Source organism: Lathamus discolor, chromosome 6, assembly GCF_037157495.1.
Source record: "Lathamus discolor isolate bLatDis1 chromosome 6, bLatDis1.hap1, whole genome shotgun sequence".
NCBI classification, from domain to species: Eukaryota; Metazoa; Chordata; class Aves; order Psittaciformes; family Psittacidae; genus Lathamus; species Lathamus discolor.
This window is the reverse complement of record NC_088889.1, coordinates 73,961,094-73,979,163: the sequence shown is the minus strand read 5'-3', so window position 1 is coordinate 73,979,163 and position 18,070 is coordinate 73,961,094. Positions and strand designations below refer to the sequence as shown.

Below are 18,070 nucleotides of genomic sequence, written 5' to 3'. Positions count from 1 at the left end.
GGCTGAACCAGCCCAGCTCTCTCAGCCTGGCTCCACAGCAATGCTGCTCCAGCCCTTGCAGCATCTCCATGGCCTCCTCTGGGCTCACTCCAACTCCATGTTCCTTTTGTGTGGCTGTCCCAGAGCTGAACACACAGCTTCAACCAAACGCTTGTGCTGTGCAGCTCTGCAGCAAGCCCTGCACTGCTCTGCCTGTTCAGGGGACCTAATTCTAGCAAGTGCTGAGCACCTTCAGGCACCCTGGTGCGCTGTGGTGCTGCAGATGCTCACAGCTTGGGAGCAGGGAATGGTTTCTTTGGAGGGAGCAGTGTACAAGTGGAGCCCAGCAGTGTTGCCACAGTAACAGAAGTGCCAGCGTGTCTGTTCAAAGGCCCCATTCCATTCACGTTGTGCTGGAGCCGGGCCCACACATTCTCACTTGAGCAGCAGAGGTAGGATTTTGCCAAATGCTGTGAGCTCTGTTTAATTTCTGAAATGCCAAGTAAGAGTTCAGCAAAGCCTCAATTGCTCCATGCCAGCAGTTGCAAACATCACTAAAATAATACTATAATATTTGGTAACTTCCAGGGCCAGAGCCTCTTGCTCCATTCAAGCTTCTCACACCACAGTGGAGGAGCTGGTTTTTTTGTCTCTTTGGTGATGAAAATCCAAACTGTGCCAGGAACACAGTTTGCGTCAGTGCTTGGTCCATGTGTTCTTTGAGGAGAATTGGTTTGGCACTTCAGGCTTCATCCTGCTACTCTGGAGGCCAGTGGGAATGATGTCGTTGTCCTGGCTGGGAGGAGACATTCAAAGCAGACCTTAAAAGACTTTTGGAAATGTTAATAAACTGTAGTGGAGTGACAGAGGAAGGAGGAGCAACTGCTGGGAAGGGAAAAGGTTGGGTTGTGATCTATTTTTGGTTACATGTGTGAAGCCTGGATGTTGATCCACCTCTGTGGCATGGCTCTCTGGATTATTTTCTTTCCTAATATACCATGAGCATGATCTGTTTGTTTTCAGTGCCCTGTGTTCCTGTGGTCTCTGTTCTGGAAGAGGTGACTGAAAACTGAAGAGTCAGATCCCTATTTGTCATAAATCTGCATTTCTCCTAGTTGGAATTAGCTAGACTTATGCCAACTGGGCTGTCCCAGAGTAAAAATAACTCTGGTTAAAAAAAGAGCTCATGACACCTGCTTTCCTAGGGATTTTTCTCCTTCGTCTTCAAAATGCTGCTTCTCCCATCCCAGTAGCTCCAGCTTTTTTCTCTCTCCCAGTATCCGTCATTGAAAGAGACAGAACTCCTACTGCTGACAGTATTTAGCAACCAAACTTTGTCAGCTTTTCACAGAATCACAGAATCCCAAGGGTTGGAAGGGACCTAAAAAGATCATCTAGTCCAACCCCCCTGCAAGAGCAGGGTAACCTACAGTACATCACACAGGAACTTGTCCAGGCGGGCCTTGAATATCTCCAGTGTAGGAGACTCCACAACCCCCCTGGGCAACCTGTTCCAGTGCTCTGTCACTCTCACAGTAAAGAAGTTCTTCCTGATGTTAACGTGGAACTTCCTATGCTCCAGTTTACACCCACTGCCCCTTGTCCTATCACTGGATATCACTGAAAAAAGCCTAGCTCCATCATCCTGACACCTACCCTTCACATATTTGTAAACATTGATGAGGTCACCCCTCAGTCTCCTCTTTTGCAAGCTAAAGAGACCCAGCTCCCTCAGCCTCTCCTCATAAGGGAGATGTTCCACTCCCTTAATCATCTTTGTGGCTCTGCGCTGGACTCCTTCAAGCAATTCCCTGTCCTTCTTGAACAGAGGGGCCCAGAACTGGACGCAATATTCCAGATGCGGCCTCACCAAGGCTGAGTAGAGGGGGAGGAGAACCTCTCTTGACCTACTAACCACTCCCTTTCTAATGCACCCTAAGATGCCATTTGCCTTCTTGGCCACAAGAGCACATTGCTGGCTCATGGTCATCCTCCTATCCACCAGGACCCCCAGGTCCCTTTCCCCTTCACTACTTTCCAGCAGGTCAACCCCCAACCTGTACTGGTACATGGGGTTGTTCTTCCCCAGATGCAAGACTCTACACTTGCCCTTGTTAAATTTCATCAAGTTTCTCCCCACCCAACTCTCCAGCCTGTCCAGGTCTCGCTGAATGGCAGCACAGTCCTCTGGTGTGTCAGCCACTCCTCCCAGTTTTGTGTCATCAGCAAACTTGCTGAGGGTGCACTCAGTTCCCTCATCCAGGTCATTGATGAAAATATTAAACAGCACCGGTCCCAGCACCGACCCCTGAGGGACTCCACTAGTCACAGACCTCCAGCTAGATTCTGCGCCATTGACCACAACTCTCTGCCTTCTTCCTTTCAACCAGTTCTCGATCCACCTCACTACTTGATCGTCAAGCCCACACTTCCTTAGCTTATCTATGAGGATGCTGTGGGAGACAGTATCAAATGCCTTACTGAAATCAAGAAAAACTACATCTACCGCTCTACCATCATCCCTCCACCTAGTCACTTCCTCATAGAAGGCTATAAGGTTGGTCATACATGACTTCCCCCTCATAAAACCATGTTGGCTGTTCTTAATGACCCCCTCATCCTTGATATGCCTAGTGATGGAGTCAAGAATAAGTTGTTCCATCATCTTTCCAGGGATGGAGGTAAGGCTGACCGGTCTATAATTACCCGGGTCCTCCTTCTTGCCCTTCTTATAGATTGGTGTGACCTTTGCCATCCGCCAATCCTCAGGCACCTCGCCCATTTCCCACGACTTACCAAAGATGATGGAAAGTGGCCTAGCAATGACCTCCGCCAGCTCCCTCAGCACCCGTGGGTGCATTCCATCCGGACCCATCGATTTACAGATGTCTAGTTTGCATAGCTGATCCCTAACCCAATCCTCATCTACCAAAGCAAACTCCTCCTTTGTCCTGACTCCTTCTGGGGCTATAGAAATCCGGGGCCCTCGGGGAGAGTCTGCAGGAGTAAAGACAGAGGCAAAGAAGGCATTCAGCACCTCTGCCTTCTTTATATCCTCTGTCTCCAGGGTACCCACTTCGTTCAGCAGTGGGCCTATATTGCCTCTTGTTTTAGTTTTATTTGCTATGTATTTGAAGAAGCCCTTTCTATTGTCTTTAACCCGACTAGCAAGATTGAGTTCCAAGGAGGCCTTAGCTGTCCTAATTGCCTCCCTACATCCTCTAACAACTGTCCTATATTCCTCCCAAGCGGCCAGCCCCTCCTTCCATAATCCATAGATTCTCCTTTTCCACTTGAGTTTGCCCAGCAGCTCCTTGTTTAACCACGCCGGTCTCCTAGATCCCTTACTTGACTTCCTACTCATTGGGACGCTCCGATCCTGAGCTTGGAAGAAGCGGTCCTTGAATGCTAACCAACTATCTTGAGCCCCTTTACCGCCTAGTACACTTTCCCATGAGACTTCCCTTAGCAGTTGACTGAAGAGGCCAAAGTTGGCCCTTCGGAAATCTAGAACTGTGGCTTTGCTAGGTATTCTATTCCTCCCACACAGGATCCTAAACTCCACCATCTCATGGTCACTGCAGCCAAGGCTGCCATTGACCGTCACCACTTCGACCAAACCCTCCTTGTTGGCGAGTACTAAATCTAGCAGCGCTGCTCCCCTAGTTGGTACGTCCACCATTTGCATTAAGAAATTATCATCAATGCACTCGAGGAACCTCCTAGACTGTGAATGACTGGCTGTGTGAGTCTTCCAGCAAATATCGGGGTAATTAAAGTCCCCCACGACGACTAAGGCATGTAGTCGCGAGGCTACTTCCAGTTGCCTGTAGAAAGCCTCATCAACTCCTTCGTCCTGATCAGGAGGTCTGTAATAGACCCCCACAACTGTATCACCCGTGCCAGTCAGCCCCTTGATTCGTACCCACAGACATTCCACTTGCTCCTCATCCGACCCCGGACAGAACTCAATACATTCTAGTTGCTCTCTCACGTAAAGAGCAACTCCACCACCTCGCTTTGCTGACCTATCTTTCCTAAAAAGGACATAGCCATCCATGACCACATTCCAGTCATGTGAACTGTCCCACCATGTCTCTGTAATCGCCACTAGATCATAACCTTTAGCCCGCACACAGACTTCTAACTCCTCCTGTTTATTCCCCATGCTGCGTGCATTGGTGTACAGGCATTTCAGGGAGCCAGTCCTAGTACCCTTTTTCCCCTGCGGGACAGGGTCTAACGAGCAAGGAGGAACAAAAGTACGTCTCAGTTCCCCACAAAATACCCTACCAAATTTCTACTCCTTTGTACCCTTACACACTTGTTTGGTAAAAACTGAGCAATGGCTCTAAAGCTCACGGGATAGGGAGTGGACAAATTTAAGTCTTGTTTCCTAAGGAAGCTGGCCTGAAATAGGAAACCTTGAGTATTGTGTGTAAAGGAAAAAATCAGAATCCAGCTTATTTATCTTTCCAAACATACTCCAAACATAGGGAGCCTTCTAAAAAGGCCCAGTGAGAGAAGTAGTACTGAAAATATTCTCCTCCCAGAGGAGGGCCACGAGGATGATCAGGGGACTGAAGCACCTCCCATATGAAGATAGGCTGAGAAAGTTGGGGCTGTTCAGCCTGGAGAAGAGAAGGCTGCGTTGAGACCTCATAGCAGCTTTCCAGTATCTGAAGGGACCCTATAGGGATGCTGGGGAGCGACTGTTCACTAGGGACTGCAGTGATAGGAGAAGGGGTAAGGGGTTCAAACTTAAACAGGGGAAGTTCAGGTTAGATATAAGGAGGAAGTTCTTCACTATAAGGGTGATGAGGCACTGGAATGGGTTGGCCAAGGAAGTTGTGAATGCTTCATTCCTGGCGGTGTTCAAGGCGAGGTTGGACAGAGCCTTGGGTGACATGGTTTAGTGTGAGGTGTCCCTACCCATGGCAGGGGGATTGGAACTAGATGATCTTAAGGTCCTTTCCAACCCTAACTATTCTATGATTCTATGATTCTAAGGTAACAGCGTTATTCACATAGGGAGGAAAAAAACATGTGAAGGAGCCTTGCAAGCTTTCCTTACATCAGTTTCCTTCTTCTTCTATTTCTCTTTTTTATTATTTTGCCATTGCTCTCTAATAATTGTGTTTCTTTTTTTTTCCTAGTTATTTATTGGCACTTTGCTGTTCACAATCCTGCTGTTCCTCCTGCCTACAACTGCACTCTATTATTTGGTGTTTACCCTGGTAAGATTTAACCCTTGAAGCTAATCATATGCTGTCTTCTGAGATCTTAAAATAAGGGTTTCCTTGTCATTTATTGTCATCCCCAAAAAGGATATAAATTTGTCTGGGTATCCCAGGAAGGCTTCTTACACAGCCTATGTAGGCCAAGCAAGTGGAATTCAGGATATGTGTTTCTGTTTCTACAAAGGGAATTCCCAACAAATCCTGGTCAGTGGGACAAGCTGTTCTTTCACTTGGAAATCATTAATCCATCCCATGTCTGGGGTGATGGCCCATCTAGTTTGATCCAGAGCTTTCTTTTTTCAGGGAATTAACTGGCTCTGTTAAATGCTTTCAGCCAGGCTTTGCTCAGAGGGTTGGGCTTCTTTAGTTTTCTCATCTTCCCCCAGTATGACCGCTCCTCTCTGAGGCGTGCCTAGAGCAAAATTTTCCACAGACAGTGGCCATCACATGGTTTTAAAGCCCTTTTTTAAGCCCTCTCTTTTCAGATGAGCTTGGCAGCAAAAGTAAATGCAGTCTGACAAAAGGAGTTGCTTTACTCAGGGGACAGAACACACTGAGGAGGAAGCTAATTTCTGGCTGCTGTGCTCTTGCTTAGATGCTCTACATGGGATTTCTTCAGGCAGAAATAAGCTGCTTCAGTTCAGTGTTAGAGAGAGAATTAACATTCACTGGCACACAGTGATGGAGGTGACTAGTAATGGAAGCCTGAATTCTCCCTTTCAGACTATGACCATTGGAAGCGGATTAACTCTCATGTTCTTGCAAGTCACAGCCTCTACAGCCATAAGAGCTTTGTTCCAGTTAAACCCTTCAGCTAAGGTTGTCAAGGAACCTTGTGCAGGGTTTGGCAGCCCAGCACTTCCAGACATCCAACCCACTTTGGGAGGCTTTTGCTTACCACAGGACATTTATCTTAGCATTCAACAATGTCAGACTGCACATCAGCTTTTGAATTTCATAGAATGGTTTAGGTGGGAAGGGAACTTAAAGCTCATCCAGTTCCAACCTCCTGCCATGGGCAGGGACACCTTCCACTAGACCAGGTTGCTTCAAGCCCTGTCCAACCTGGCCTTGAACACTGCCAGGGATGGGGCTGCCACAGCTTCTCTGGGCACCCTGTGCCAGCGCCTCAGCACCCTCACAGGCAAGAACTTCTTCTTTATGTCTAATCTAAACTTCCCCTGTTTAAGTTTAAACCCATTACCCCTTGTCCTATTGCTATAGTCCCTGATGAAGAGTCCCTCTCCAGCATCCAATTTGCAACTGCTTCATCTCCTGTTTGTCCTAGAGTTTCTTACTAAACTCTTTCTCTGCAGCTCCGTTTGCTGGTGGTGATTGTGCAAGGCCTCATACACTTGCTGGTGGACTTGATTGACTCTCTGCCTCTTTATTCAATCCTCCTTCGGCTCTGCAGATCCTACAGACTCGCAGGTAAGTCCTTCAGCAGTGCACATGCAGAACTTCAAGGGTTTTACATTATGCACTTTATTCTGATGCAGTGGATCAAAGTATTGAAGCAGTGGGTAGCTTCTGAATAGAAAGATACAGGGAGGGCAGGAAAGAACCTAACGATCAAGTCATAGAATCACAGATTGGTTTGGGTTGGAAGGGACCTTAAAGCTCAACCAGTTCCAACCCCCTGCCACAGGCAGGGACACCTTCCACTAGACCAGTCATGCAATTATCCATACTATTAATAACTCCTGCAAGGAGCAGGATGAGGACAGTGGCAAGAAATGTGATGCTAAAGCAGAATCTAGAGCACCTTTACATAGCCTGTGGCAGCTGAAAGTCCCATCCAAACAAGCACAGTATAAATGAGTTCATCTTTTAATTCCAGTTCTAGAGTAGTGGGTCAGGTTAAAGTTTTGAGGTTAAACATGCTGTTTATCTTGGGGTTTGGGCTCTGAAACAAGTCAAATTACAAAACCACTTGGAAAATCTGCTGTTTCAGAGGGCTGAATCTACAGTGGCTGTGAATCAGTAGAACAGCTTCAGCACTGTGCTGGCTTGACTAACAGAAGTCCTGAGCTGAGGGGTTTGGATTGACTTCAGAGCTCTTTACAGTTTTCAGATAATTGTTCTCTTTTTGGTTCTAATCTGTCACCGTTTTGAAAACAGTAATTTTTTTTCCACTTTTGGTAAACATCAACCATGGTTGCCACCAGAGTAAAGGGTCCTTTTTGAATGGGTTTAACTGGTTAATCTAGTGAAATTCAAGCACTGTATTATTATCTCACATCCATTTAAAGAGCATGGAGCAAGAATTTAAAATTTGAGAGCTTGATCATCACTAAATACAGACTAGTCGGAGAAGTGCCAGGCTTGATTTTTGGGATGGAATAGCTGAGCCATGTTACTAGTTCAGTTGCTTTTCCATGTGTGCTTTCAGCAGGTTCCTATGAATTTCCTGGCAGAAACTTCTTAACCCTTCAGGGCCATCTTGGAGAAAAGGAAATATTGCTGAAGACAACTGTCTCATTAAACAGCAGGTTGTAGGGTAGAAGGAAGTCTTGTTGCCACTGAGAGATGTAAGGCTGTATATTCCCATCGGTCTTAGATCAGCCACCTACCTACTGCAGGGTAGTAAGCCTCCAGCCAGACAAAGGATTGTCTTCTCAGTTGAGTTTGTTGCCTGACTTACTTTCTTTGTTGGGTCCTCAAACATTTGAAGGGAGAACACTGCAGGAGGAGGAGGCATCTCTCAGAATGTCTGCAGCCTGTGTTCCTGCCCCAGAAACATGGCACTGCAGTGGTAACAGATGGAGTAGTTGAATCACATTCAAAGGACTTTAGAGACTGCACATCACTTGATGTCCTCACTGCCGAGGTTTTGCCTCCCTGTTCAGACTCAGAACTTGGATCAGTCATGCTCTGGCATATGTTATGGCAGCTGATTTTACAGGCACTGTTAAGATGATTCTGCTGACATGAATGGATAGTTTTTCCCAGCAGCAGGGGGTTACTGCAGTGTTTAAGTTCAACTCGGTTCAGTCATGGCATGTGGCCTCCAAGTTCTTTGAGTCAGTTTTTGAATTGACAAAATTACATTGCTGAAGCCTGGGCCAGGACAGGTGAGTGATCAATCCACATGCCAGAAACAAAATCCACACTTTCTTTCCACACATGTGAAGTGAAATACTTTGGACTTTGAAAAGCCTTTTGCACATATATCAAAGCTGATGTCCTCTCTGCAAAAGTTCTGAGCTATGCAGCTCAAAGGATGGCACCCTGGTTGGCATGGGTAGACATCACAGATTTGGGGGCCAGTTTTGCCATGGTTCTGTAGGACCTGTCCTGGTGGTGTCTCCATGATTACTGGAGTCCAAACAACCAGCGAGCTTGCTTTAGTGCACTGACACGTGAAACAAAGCAAATGGGTTAATTTCCTGACCTCTCCTGTGTACAGAAGAAGCAGAACCCTGAGCTCTGGAGCTGGATAGCAATCATGGAATAGTTTAGGACTCCTCTCTCTTAGAGGGATCTGCAGTATACTGAGCTTTCCTGCTTTTTCTGTGCAGACTCCTGAGCTTTGTAGTAATCCACAGGTTGTTCTAAACTGAATTTGTAGCATTTTTGTGCATGTATTTTCTTAGAAGTTTAAGACTCTTGAACAATTAAATAATCTTAAGAGATTGTTGACTTTCAGCTCTAGAAGGGAAGTGTGTGGCCTTGACAGAAGCAAGGTTTTCTGCTCTGATGGACCTGAAACTTCAGTGCCCACTTGTTTTTGTCTCTCTGTGACACACTACCTGCCTGAAGAGTAGTTGCTGGAATGGGTTAGACACTTCCTCTTAGCCAAAACTCAATTAATCACCTTCAACACTTTTTATCATCCAGCATATTTGCTTATTGAGACCCAGGGTACTCAAACATCTTTCTGAAACCACTATGGAAGCCCATGTTTCAATATGGTGCAGCAGAATGCAGATAAATTCTTCCTCTCTTATACAGAAAACGCTTTATGATGTGGGGAGAGGGTTTAAACCAGATCTCTCTGCTGGACAAGAGCATTCTCTCCCAGGAGTAAACTGTATGGTTTTAATTAATTCGAAGCTTGAAGAAAATGATAAGAAGTTTGGGCTTTAGATATGGAAGAGTTTACATAGATACTATAGCAATAGGGCTCACACACAGTTTTGTTTCTATGTGTACTCCTGAGCCACTGTTTGATCTGATGCAGATCACTTCATTACTCTTGCCTCATCGTCTTACCTGTAGAAAGGAACAATAGGGACACATTGGTTCAGGTTTGCAGAAGATGGATTGGGTTTACTTCTGTGAAGGAGTTTGAGACCTTGCAAAGCAAAATTCCTCTCTAGTCCTAGCTGTAACCTTTGAAACACTGTATTAAATGTTCATGTGTTCTGTATCACTGCTGGAATCCAAAGCTTTCCTATTGATCTTTACAGTGTTGGGAATGTAGCAAATACAAGAGGAAATATAAATGTGATGTTGATAGGGTTGTTAGCATGTTAAAAACATCTGAATGCTGGGATTAATAGTGATTGCTTTGAGCTGGTTTTAATGCCTCTAGGCCGTTCATTTCCTCCCTCAGTCTGAAAGAGGGAGAGATTTGCTCACGTGCTGTATCCACATGAGCACAAGTTCAAGGCAAGTTCTCTGCCTTCTGTCTATGTGGAGATCCCATTCATATAGAAGTTCGGGAAAAGAGAAAGGTTTTTCCCGTCCTTTTGTCATCATTAGGCCTGGCTGGCTGATTTTTAGGCTTTGTCCTAGCTTTAGGACTGTGTTTTCAAGCTGCTTTTAATGGAGAAACACATAATTTGTCTTGCTTAAAACCACTGTAAAGAGGATCTGTGCTTTCTGCTGAAAATTGTATAAGGGTTCACAAATCAAGAGAGGCTGAAGGCTCCATTTCTAGGAAATCAGTGCTCAGCCAGCAGAGCTAAGCAGCAAATGGCATGATCTTTCCTCCAAGCATGGATTTGGTCTCCTTGTTTTATTTCATTTCAGCTGGTGTGAAGTTCAGAGTCCTTGAGCAGCAGGATGGAAAACCTCTTCGCCTCCTTATGCAGGTAAGCCACGTGTACCCTTGTGCCATTCCCTGCTGCAGGCTTCACTCAGACCATCCCCAAGGTCCTTCTCCCTTCTGTAGCAGTTCTGAAACTGGCCCCACTGAAATTCTCCACTTAAATATTTCAGCTGTAAAATGCTGAAACAAGGGAAATACATTTCACATTGCAATGACTGGTTGCTGCTTTCTGTTCTTTCTAATACCCTGCTTGAGACCTTAGTTTAGAGAGTCCTGCATGGTGTGAAAGGAGATGTAAAAGAGAGACATGGTACTGTGTTACTGCTGGAATTAAGACTTCTTGTAGTTATCACCTTCCTTCCTGGCTCTGTGCAGTTTCATCTTAATAATTGCTGAACACTGAGAGAAGTAAAAGGCAGCAGCTAAGCCATGCAGAATGAAGGACTAGTAAAAGGTCTTCCCCTCCAAATGTGCTTAAAGGCCTTAGCTGCTCCGTGATGCTGGCAGGATGAGTGCCTGGATGAGACAATAGAGGAAAGGGCCTCCTGTTGTTTTCCTTAGCTGCTCTGGCAAGGAGCATGGGAAAAGCTTACCTGTGCTTTCGTAACCTCCCATTTCCATGCTCTATCACCAGAGATGCTAAAGGAAAGAAATGATGTGATGGCAGCAGTGAAATTCTCATTGTGAGGTTCCATTTCCTGACTTTGCACAATGCCACAGGGTTGCTGTTCTTGCTCTTTGCATCCCAGGAGGAGAGGCTGCAAGGGGTGTATAGAATTTATAGCTGGGGTGTGTGTGGGAAGGAATTAACTGTTACTAGTTCTTTTTCTTTCTCCATCCCCCGTCCAGCCCTGTTTCAGCAGAGGTCAGGTTAGCATGGAAGCAGCACACCAGCTAGCAGCAATTCAAAAGGGAATTCCTTCAACAGATGTCTTCTAGGGCAAAACGAGCCTTTCCCAAGCATGTTGTCTTCCCAGTTCCTGTCTTTGGGTAGGATAGTGGTATGAGAACCAAAATCTGCCTTCCTCCATGGCCAAAAGACTCCAGAAAAAGGAAACCAGACACCAAAGACGAGGCACAGGAGCTGCTGAGCAGAGAATTTGGCATCTGTGTGTTTGTGAAATGATGTGGGTAGCTTCTGCAGAGGAAAAAGATCACAGCTTAGAGAGCAGAGCCAGTGAGTCATAGGAACATGATGAATTTTCCTTGGACCACTGCAGAAAGATCCATTTGCTATCTAGAATATAGCATAAGTCATCATCTCAAGAGGTGAAGTGCTTTAGTTGATGTCTCTCTAGGCCTTCTGTTGAAATAATAATGAGCAGAGAGTCAGTAAAGGCACTTTATTCTCTCTTTGCACTGGTGAAAATGAAAAATGGGTTTGTGTCAGAAACCCTGCTGAACTTTCTCATGGGTCTTGTGAGAGGACAATCTGAAGAGCATATTTTTAAACAATAGGCTAAAATCCTTATTTCTGGTACATAATGATGTTCCCCTCTAGAAGTTTTGCAGTGGCTTTGTCCCCTGCCCATATGGTGGCTCTCTGGAGCCATGCTTAATGGCAGGAAGGCTGTTTGCATGGAACTGTTTACTCACACTTGCAAAGCCCTGTAGCAACAGGTGAGGGACGAAATGGCAGGTGATAAGGTGCACTGGAAGCTGCGGACCCAACCCTGCATGCAGGCAGTTCAGGATGTTGGTCACTCAGCATTGACCCAGGAGATGACAGTCTTGTTCTGAAACATCCTGAATGACCAAGCATCCTTTTTTCCAACTGGATTTGCCTATCCCACATTGCCCTTTTAGTCATCATTGCGCTTGTTGTAAGTGTGGGTAAAGCCCTTCCCAAATCTTCGTTTGCGAGGCCAAGCCATCAATGCCCCAAATGATTCAAGCTATAGGTGACTGATACATTCACAACTGTCCTTTGGGTGCTGGTAATGGATTAGAAATCATTAATGCTGTTTTTGAGGCAGAGGATGATATTTCCTTTCCAAGTGCTCCTTCATTTTGTCTAGGAAGTCTTCCATAGCTCAGTGTTCTCAGTAGTGTTTAAAATCATTTATTTTGGTGTGCAAGAAGAAGATTGCCTGGCAGTGTGTCTCAAGTGAACTGGTAGCCCAGTGAGAAGACATGACGAGTTTGAGTCATCTGTAATAGCTTTTTCTAGATTCTTCTGCAGTTGCTTTGAAAATGAAGGAGGAAATGCAAAGGGAACAGCCCCATTATAGAACAAAGGATGTCTATTATATCAGGGTTATATTATAGCTTTGGACTATAGAAATGGCATAAAATAAATTGATATTGCCACTTGGCTAATAAATGGTTGCTTTTTCTTTTGCCTGTTTGCATTTATAATGAGGGATGCAAACATATACATTGTTCTGGGTATAAAACCATCTCTTGTTACTTCTCCATCGGCAACAGTATCACCAGTCTGCCTTGGAGTGGTTTTCAAGGAGAAATGTTGTGTCCAAACCTTCCAGGCCAGGTAGCTGATAGTTAAAGGAACACATACTGTGTATCTCCTTTGTAGAGCAGCAGTTCCTATCCTCCCCCAGCATGTTTGCACTTAAAACAGCCTGGTTTGCCTACAGGTGAGGAAACAGGCAAAAATAGTTTTCAGATTTTACTGTTGTTTGGTTTAGGGACAAGTTTCTTTGGTCTTTTTCTGGTTTTTTCTATTCTTTTTCACTTTTTGGTGCTACCTGTCTATGACCACAATGCATGAGGTCAATTGCAGCCATGCAGAATGTCCCATAATGACATCCATAATATTCTAATGACATCTTGCTTCATCACCCTTTCCCAGAGCATTGCCTTTGCAGGCTCTGTGAGTTCATCCCCCTGCTCCATGAGCACCAGATAGCTGGAGCAAGCTGGTGGCACAGGCAAACTCCCAGAAAACTGGTTGCTCTTCAGTGGACTGAAGAAATATTCAGCTATTGCCAAAGTAGTGACTGTCTGCCTGGATTTTGCTGTCTGTCTTTCGTTTTTGTGGCTGGATTGCCTACTGTGAATTATAGACCTTTCACGCAGCTGCTTGGTTGGGTCCAGCATAGCTGAGCCCTTTCACTAGAGGAGGATATCCTTCAATTTCTCCTCCCTGTCCAAGCTTCCTCTAGCGCTGTAAGTCTCACTTTGCAATCTCTCATGGGCTGTTTTCTGCAACCCACCATTTCTGTGTAATCTGTTTACTTTTTGGAGACAGTCTATTGCTGTGCATCCCTTTCATGCATCAGATGTTAACCAGAGTGGCTCAATCCTCTGGACTACCCTGAAGTGCTTCACTGTAGTGTTTTCCCACATCTGACGTGCTTCTGTCTCCCCTTGTCTAGGTAACACTTCTGCGTGCCTCCCCCAGCTTCTGAAGGTCAATACAGCAACTTTGTGATGATAATCAGAGGCCATGGGGGTTTGTAGGCAGAGACTCCAGACATGGTTATTCTTGGGATGGTGGTTGACATAAAATTTAAGATTAACTCAGTCAAGGAGCCTTAAAGTGGCATTGCATGGTATGGATCCTGTCTGCCTGGACTCCATTCCATGGGGAGGATATATGATGATACCAGGGGTAACTTGAAGCATAGCTGTGGGCTGAGGGCACATTGAAGCAGTAGGTTCGTAAGAGCTACGGCTTAACTGGCATGTTCTAGAGGACTTCCTAAGAGCTGTGATGCACCCCAGTGGAGTGTTGCTGCTGGTGGTGGGAGGTCTCCATCCCCCCACCTTCTGCAACCTCCTAACTCAAAAAGTGACAGTTCTGGTCCCTCCTGTAACGAGCATCACTCCCAAATCGTACTGCTGCTCATGCCTGCTTCTCTGCTGGAAAATTATTCCAACAATACTCCTTTGCCAAGCTTTATTTGTTCATGTTTCAGGACGCTGTACAAGGCTATACAGCTTTAGCTAGACAGAGAGGGATTCTGACACTTCGTGAGTAGCAGTATTGATGTTTTAAGAGGCCAGTGCTACACGAAAGTTACACTTGCCCTCATCAGCTGCCTGTGTATCTTGCTACACCACATTCTCACTGCTGCTACCCCTCTTCCTTCTCCTTGCAGATCAACCCTCTGTCATATGGCAGTGTGGTACAGACATACAGGCTGCCAACCTACAGCTGTTACCCCAAGGATTCCTGGACATCTCTCTGCAAGAAGCTGTTCCTGGGAGAGCTCATCTACCCTTGGAAACACAAAGGAGAGAAGCAGGAGTAAAGACAGCAAAAGAGCTTGAAAGACATGGTCAGACAAAGAAATTGAATCCTTATGCTTTTGGACCAAAGGCATCTCAGAGCCAGCAACTGCTACATCCCCTTAATTAGACTTTGGTAACCTGGAGGGGCTAAATTTTTAAAGTCAGGTATTTTTAGATGTTATTTTTCAACTTTCCTTTTCCCCTACACTGTGTTCATGTCATATGGTAATGCTTATTTTTGAAGCAAAAGGTTAAACCCATCATGGAACCAGCGTTCGGTGTCATCAAGGAGGTACCTCCTGAGCGGGGTGATGAAGTGTGTATCTTTCCATGTAAGCTCATGGGGCCATATTAAAACAGCTGGTTCAGTGGTTCAAAGCCACAACTCCGAAGTGCATTCTGCCAAAAGGGATTTTGGACCATTTTATACTCCAGCCTTCAAGCCCGCTGATCAAACCCGAGATGGAGGATCAGCTTGTAGAGTCACACACTGAAAACTGCACAGCAGCATTATCTGGGTTCATGGACATTTATTCTTTTCCTTTTGGGTGGGCTTGGATTCACCCCCTCTGCAGCACCAGGGGAGGTTTTAAGCATAGAAACAGCAGGGCTGGAGGCTCAGAAACAGCTTGTTATGTGTTTGTGCATGTATGGTTTCATCTACTTTTATTCAAAAGCAAACAGTGGTTTGGGGTGAGCCAAATCGAGCACGCAGCCTCAGCCCCCAAGCTGCCCAGGCTTTATATGGTAGTGAGCTGTGGTATCTGGGAGCTCTGGGCTCTGGCAGGTCGCAATGTAAGGCAAACAGAACTTTGCTGGGCCCAGCTCTGGCTGATGAGTCTGCTGAAGCAGCAGCACAACCAGCTCAGGGAAGTCTGTGCTGCGCATCCTCACAGGGTCAGAACATCCCCTACTTCTCAGATGAAAGCCTTGCCCTGTGGTGCCTCATCTTCTTCACTTTGAAGTCAAGGAGCTTTTAAAGTTACCTCAGATAGGAGGCATTTAAAGGTACTTCCTTCCCTGAAACTACAGACACATTTCTCTTAGGAGAGTTTTCCTGGTTTGGATACTATCTATCTCCACAATGCAGAAGGGCTCGGCTTTCCCTTGTCCTGGTCTTGTTGTGTGCTCATTTTGAGGGGAATCTTCTATTCCCTGTCCTGGGAGAGTGTGAGGTCCCACTGCATACATTGTTGTGTACAGTTCCATACAGTCATTACCCAAAAGTAGACTTTCACAGGTCTGCAGCTCCTCTTGCCCCAACTGAAACAACAATGTGGTGTCGCTGTACCTGCTGCTGCTTTGCACACTGACATGGCTGCATTAACTGGCAGGTGAGAGGGGTGCTGGATCCTGCCCCCTTTCCTCTGTCTGCCCCAGGAGCCAAGGACAGAGAAGGAAGAGAAGGATGTGCTGTGGCTGCAGTGCTCAGCCCCACAGGGTGACCTGTGCTCCTGTGTGAGTGGGTGGAGGAGGGCAAGGAGCCACAGCAAGGTGCCCTGGCCTTTAGGAGTCTCCAGTCAGCACTTCCACTGGCAGGATAAGAGTTTCCTACCCCAGCCCCATGCCTCATCCCTGTACTTTAAGCTGTCACAGAGGGGAAAGGGTTATGGCCCAGCCAACTTTAGACATCCCTGGGCAGATACATTTGGTTCGTGTGTAGCTGCTTAAAGCCTGTCATGGTATGGCCACTGCCTCTTCAGTCTAGCTTGACTGGGAGAGAATGAAGCTCTGTAGGCAGGTGCTTGGTCCAGACATTCCTTAGCAGGTAAACACAGGAGCTGCGAAGATCTTAAGAGTTTTCTTAAGGCCATCATGAAGGAAGCAGTATTACCTGGTCACTGCTACCCAAATAGGATCCTAGAATCCCAGACTGGTTTGGGTTGGAAGGGGTGTTAAAGCTCATTCAGTCCCAACCCTCTGCCACGGGCAGGGACACCTTCCACTAGACCAGGTTGCTCCAAGTCCTGTCCAACCTGGCCTTGAACACTGCCAGGGATGGGGCAGCCACAGCTTCTCGGGGCAGCCTGTGCCAGCGCCTCATCACCAGATCGCAGTCTCCCCTTCTGTTACCCTGGTCCAGGAAAGAAGGGCACACCACTGAAAACAGCCAGGGTGGTAGAAGCTCCTTCCCCCCTCCCCATCTGCCACTGCAGGCTCTGATGGGACATCCCTGGATGCAGAAACTGGAGAGAGCTTTGTCCTTAGTGATCAAGTGCTTAAAACTCCTGTATTACAAATACAGTATCTTCTTCTCTTGAATATCAATATCCAAGTTTTTCTCTCCACTCCAGGTGTGAATAACTCCAGGTTGTGATCCATTTAGTGGAGGAATGGGCTGAATAAATGATTCTCACTGGAGCTTAAGTCAGAGCCATGGAGACCCATCCTTACCTGGCGCTCAGCAGAGCAGATTTACACTTTACCTCCCTCTCATGTTTCTTCTGGAGATACTACATGACATTCCCACTGCTTCTTCCCACACCTGTGTAGTTGGATTTGTGAACTGCTGTGAGAAACAGTCTTGTGAAAATAATGTTTCTAATATCCTGGCTTCGAAACTCTTTCTGTGAGACCAGACCCCTCACAATGGTCCTAATTGTGGCTGTCCTTTGGGATCAAGTGACCTGAAAGCCTTCGGGACAGCACAGAGCCATGAGAACCAGCAAATGTGACCTTCCTGTTGGGAACCTGCCAAGCGTATTTAGACATTCTGGTGTTTGGTCTATTTACTAAGGGCTTACTCCGGGGGTGGTGAAATATCAAGCTGAGGAAGAGCTCCTCCTCAAAGCCGAGAGCCTGAACCTTCTGCCACACCTTGAGCAGCCTAGGTGAGACGTGACAGCCCCCGTGTCATGCAGAACTGGTGCCTGAACTGTCTCACTGCTGCTCCTACTCTGCTTTCTCCTTGTCCGTGATGGTATCTGAGCCTATGAGTTTCTTCTGCTGGACATTTGCCATGTCTCTCCTCTTCCTTTCCAGTCTCTGCTATGGAACTGTCTTCCCCCACCCTTTTCCGATTGTGCACAGAGACATTACAATGACTTAGCAGGCATCCTGCTCAGGAACATTTGAACTTATGTCATCCCTGTAATTAGAAGTTGGGATCAGCATCATCTCCCACAGCAGCACAGACTGGCCTTTCCTCAGGGAAGAGGCTGCTCATAAGGTGGTGGCTCTAATTTATTCTCAGATCCATATTATCCATATCAGTCCTTGGATGAGAAGTAGCTAAAGCTTTCAGCTCTTCTCTGATTCCTACCACACACCCTGTGTGGCAGACAAGCAGCCTTTGCCAAACGTCATAGAGACTGATCTTGCAGACCTTTTTTAATACTGTGTTTCCTTATTATTATTCCTTCCACTTGCTGGTTCCCAGTGCTGGCACAGCCTGAAATGCCTCTTCACACAGGCACAGACAGGGCTTGGGAAGGAAAACGTGATTCACTGCATACAAAACTCCATCCTAGAGAGAAATTCTGCCTTGAGAAGCACTTTCCTAAGCAGAACAGCATGTGACAATGCTGGAAGGAAATCCCAGTAATTACACTGCACTGGAGACTGGTTGTGGTCTGGGGAGTTTTCCCTGATCCTGCAGCTGGACTGTGCCTTGTTCTGCTGGTACATGTGACTACACCATCAGGCCCACAGAAGGTGT

General features: G+C 46.3%; 1 protein-coding gene and 1 long non-coding RNA gene across 4 annotated transcripts in view; both read left to right on the top strand.

Moving 5' to 3' along the window:
• PIGQ (phosphatidylinositol glycan anchor biosynthesis class Q) overlaps positions 1 to 14,519 on the top strand; it is a 35,840-nt gene extending 21,321 nt beyond the window's left edge. For all 3 annotated transcript variants that reach the window (XM_065683625.1, XM_065683627.1, XM_065683626.1), the window contains 4 exons: positions 5,136 to 5,216; positions 6,536 to 6,650; positions 10,197 to 10,258; positions 14,280 to 14,519. In XM_065683625.1, coding sequence (XP_065539697.1) covers positions 5,136 to 5,216; positions 6,536 to 6,650; positions 10,197 to 10,258; positions 14,280 to 14,432 — 411 coding nt within the window. In that variant the 3' untranslated portion in view covers positions 14,433 to 14,519. The remainder of the gene's footprint in view (positions 1 to 5,135; positions 5,217 to 6,535; positions 6,651 to 10,196; positions 10,259 to 14,279) is intronic.
• A 27-nt stretch (positions 14,520 to 14,546) lies between these two features.
• On the top strand, positions 14,547 to 17,121 carry LOC136016439 (uncharacterized). The gene is made up of 2 exons (XR_010613600.1): positions 14,547 to 15,420; positions 16,707 to 17,121. It is a non-coding gene; the product is annotated as an uncharacterized LOC136016439 (long non-coding RNA).
• Positions 17,122 to 18,070: the final 949 nt, after the last annotated feature.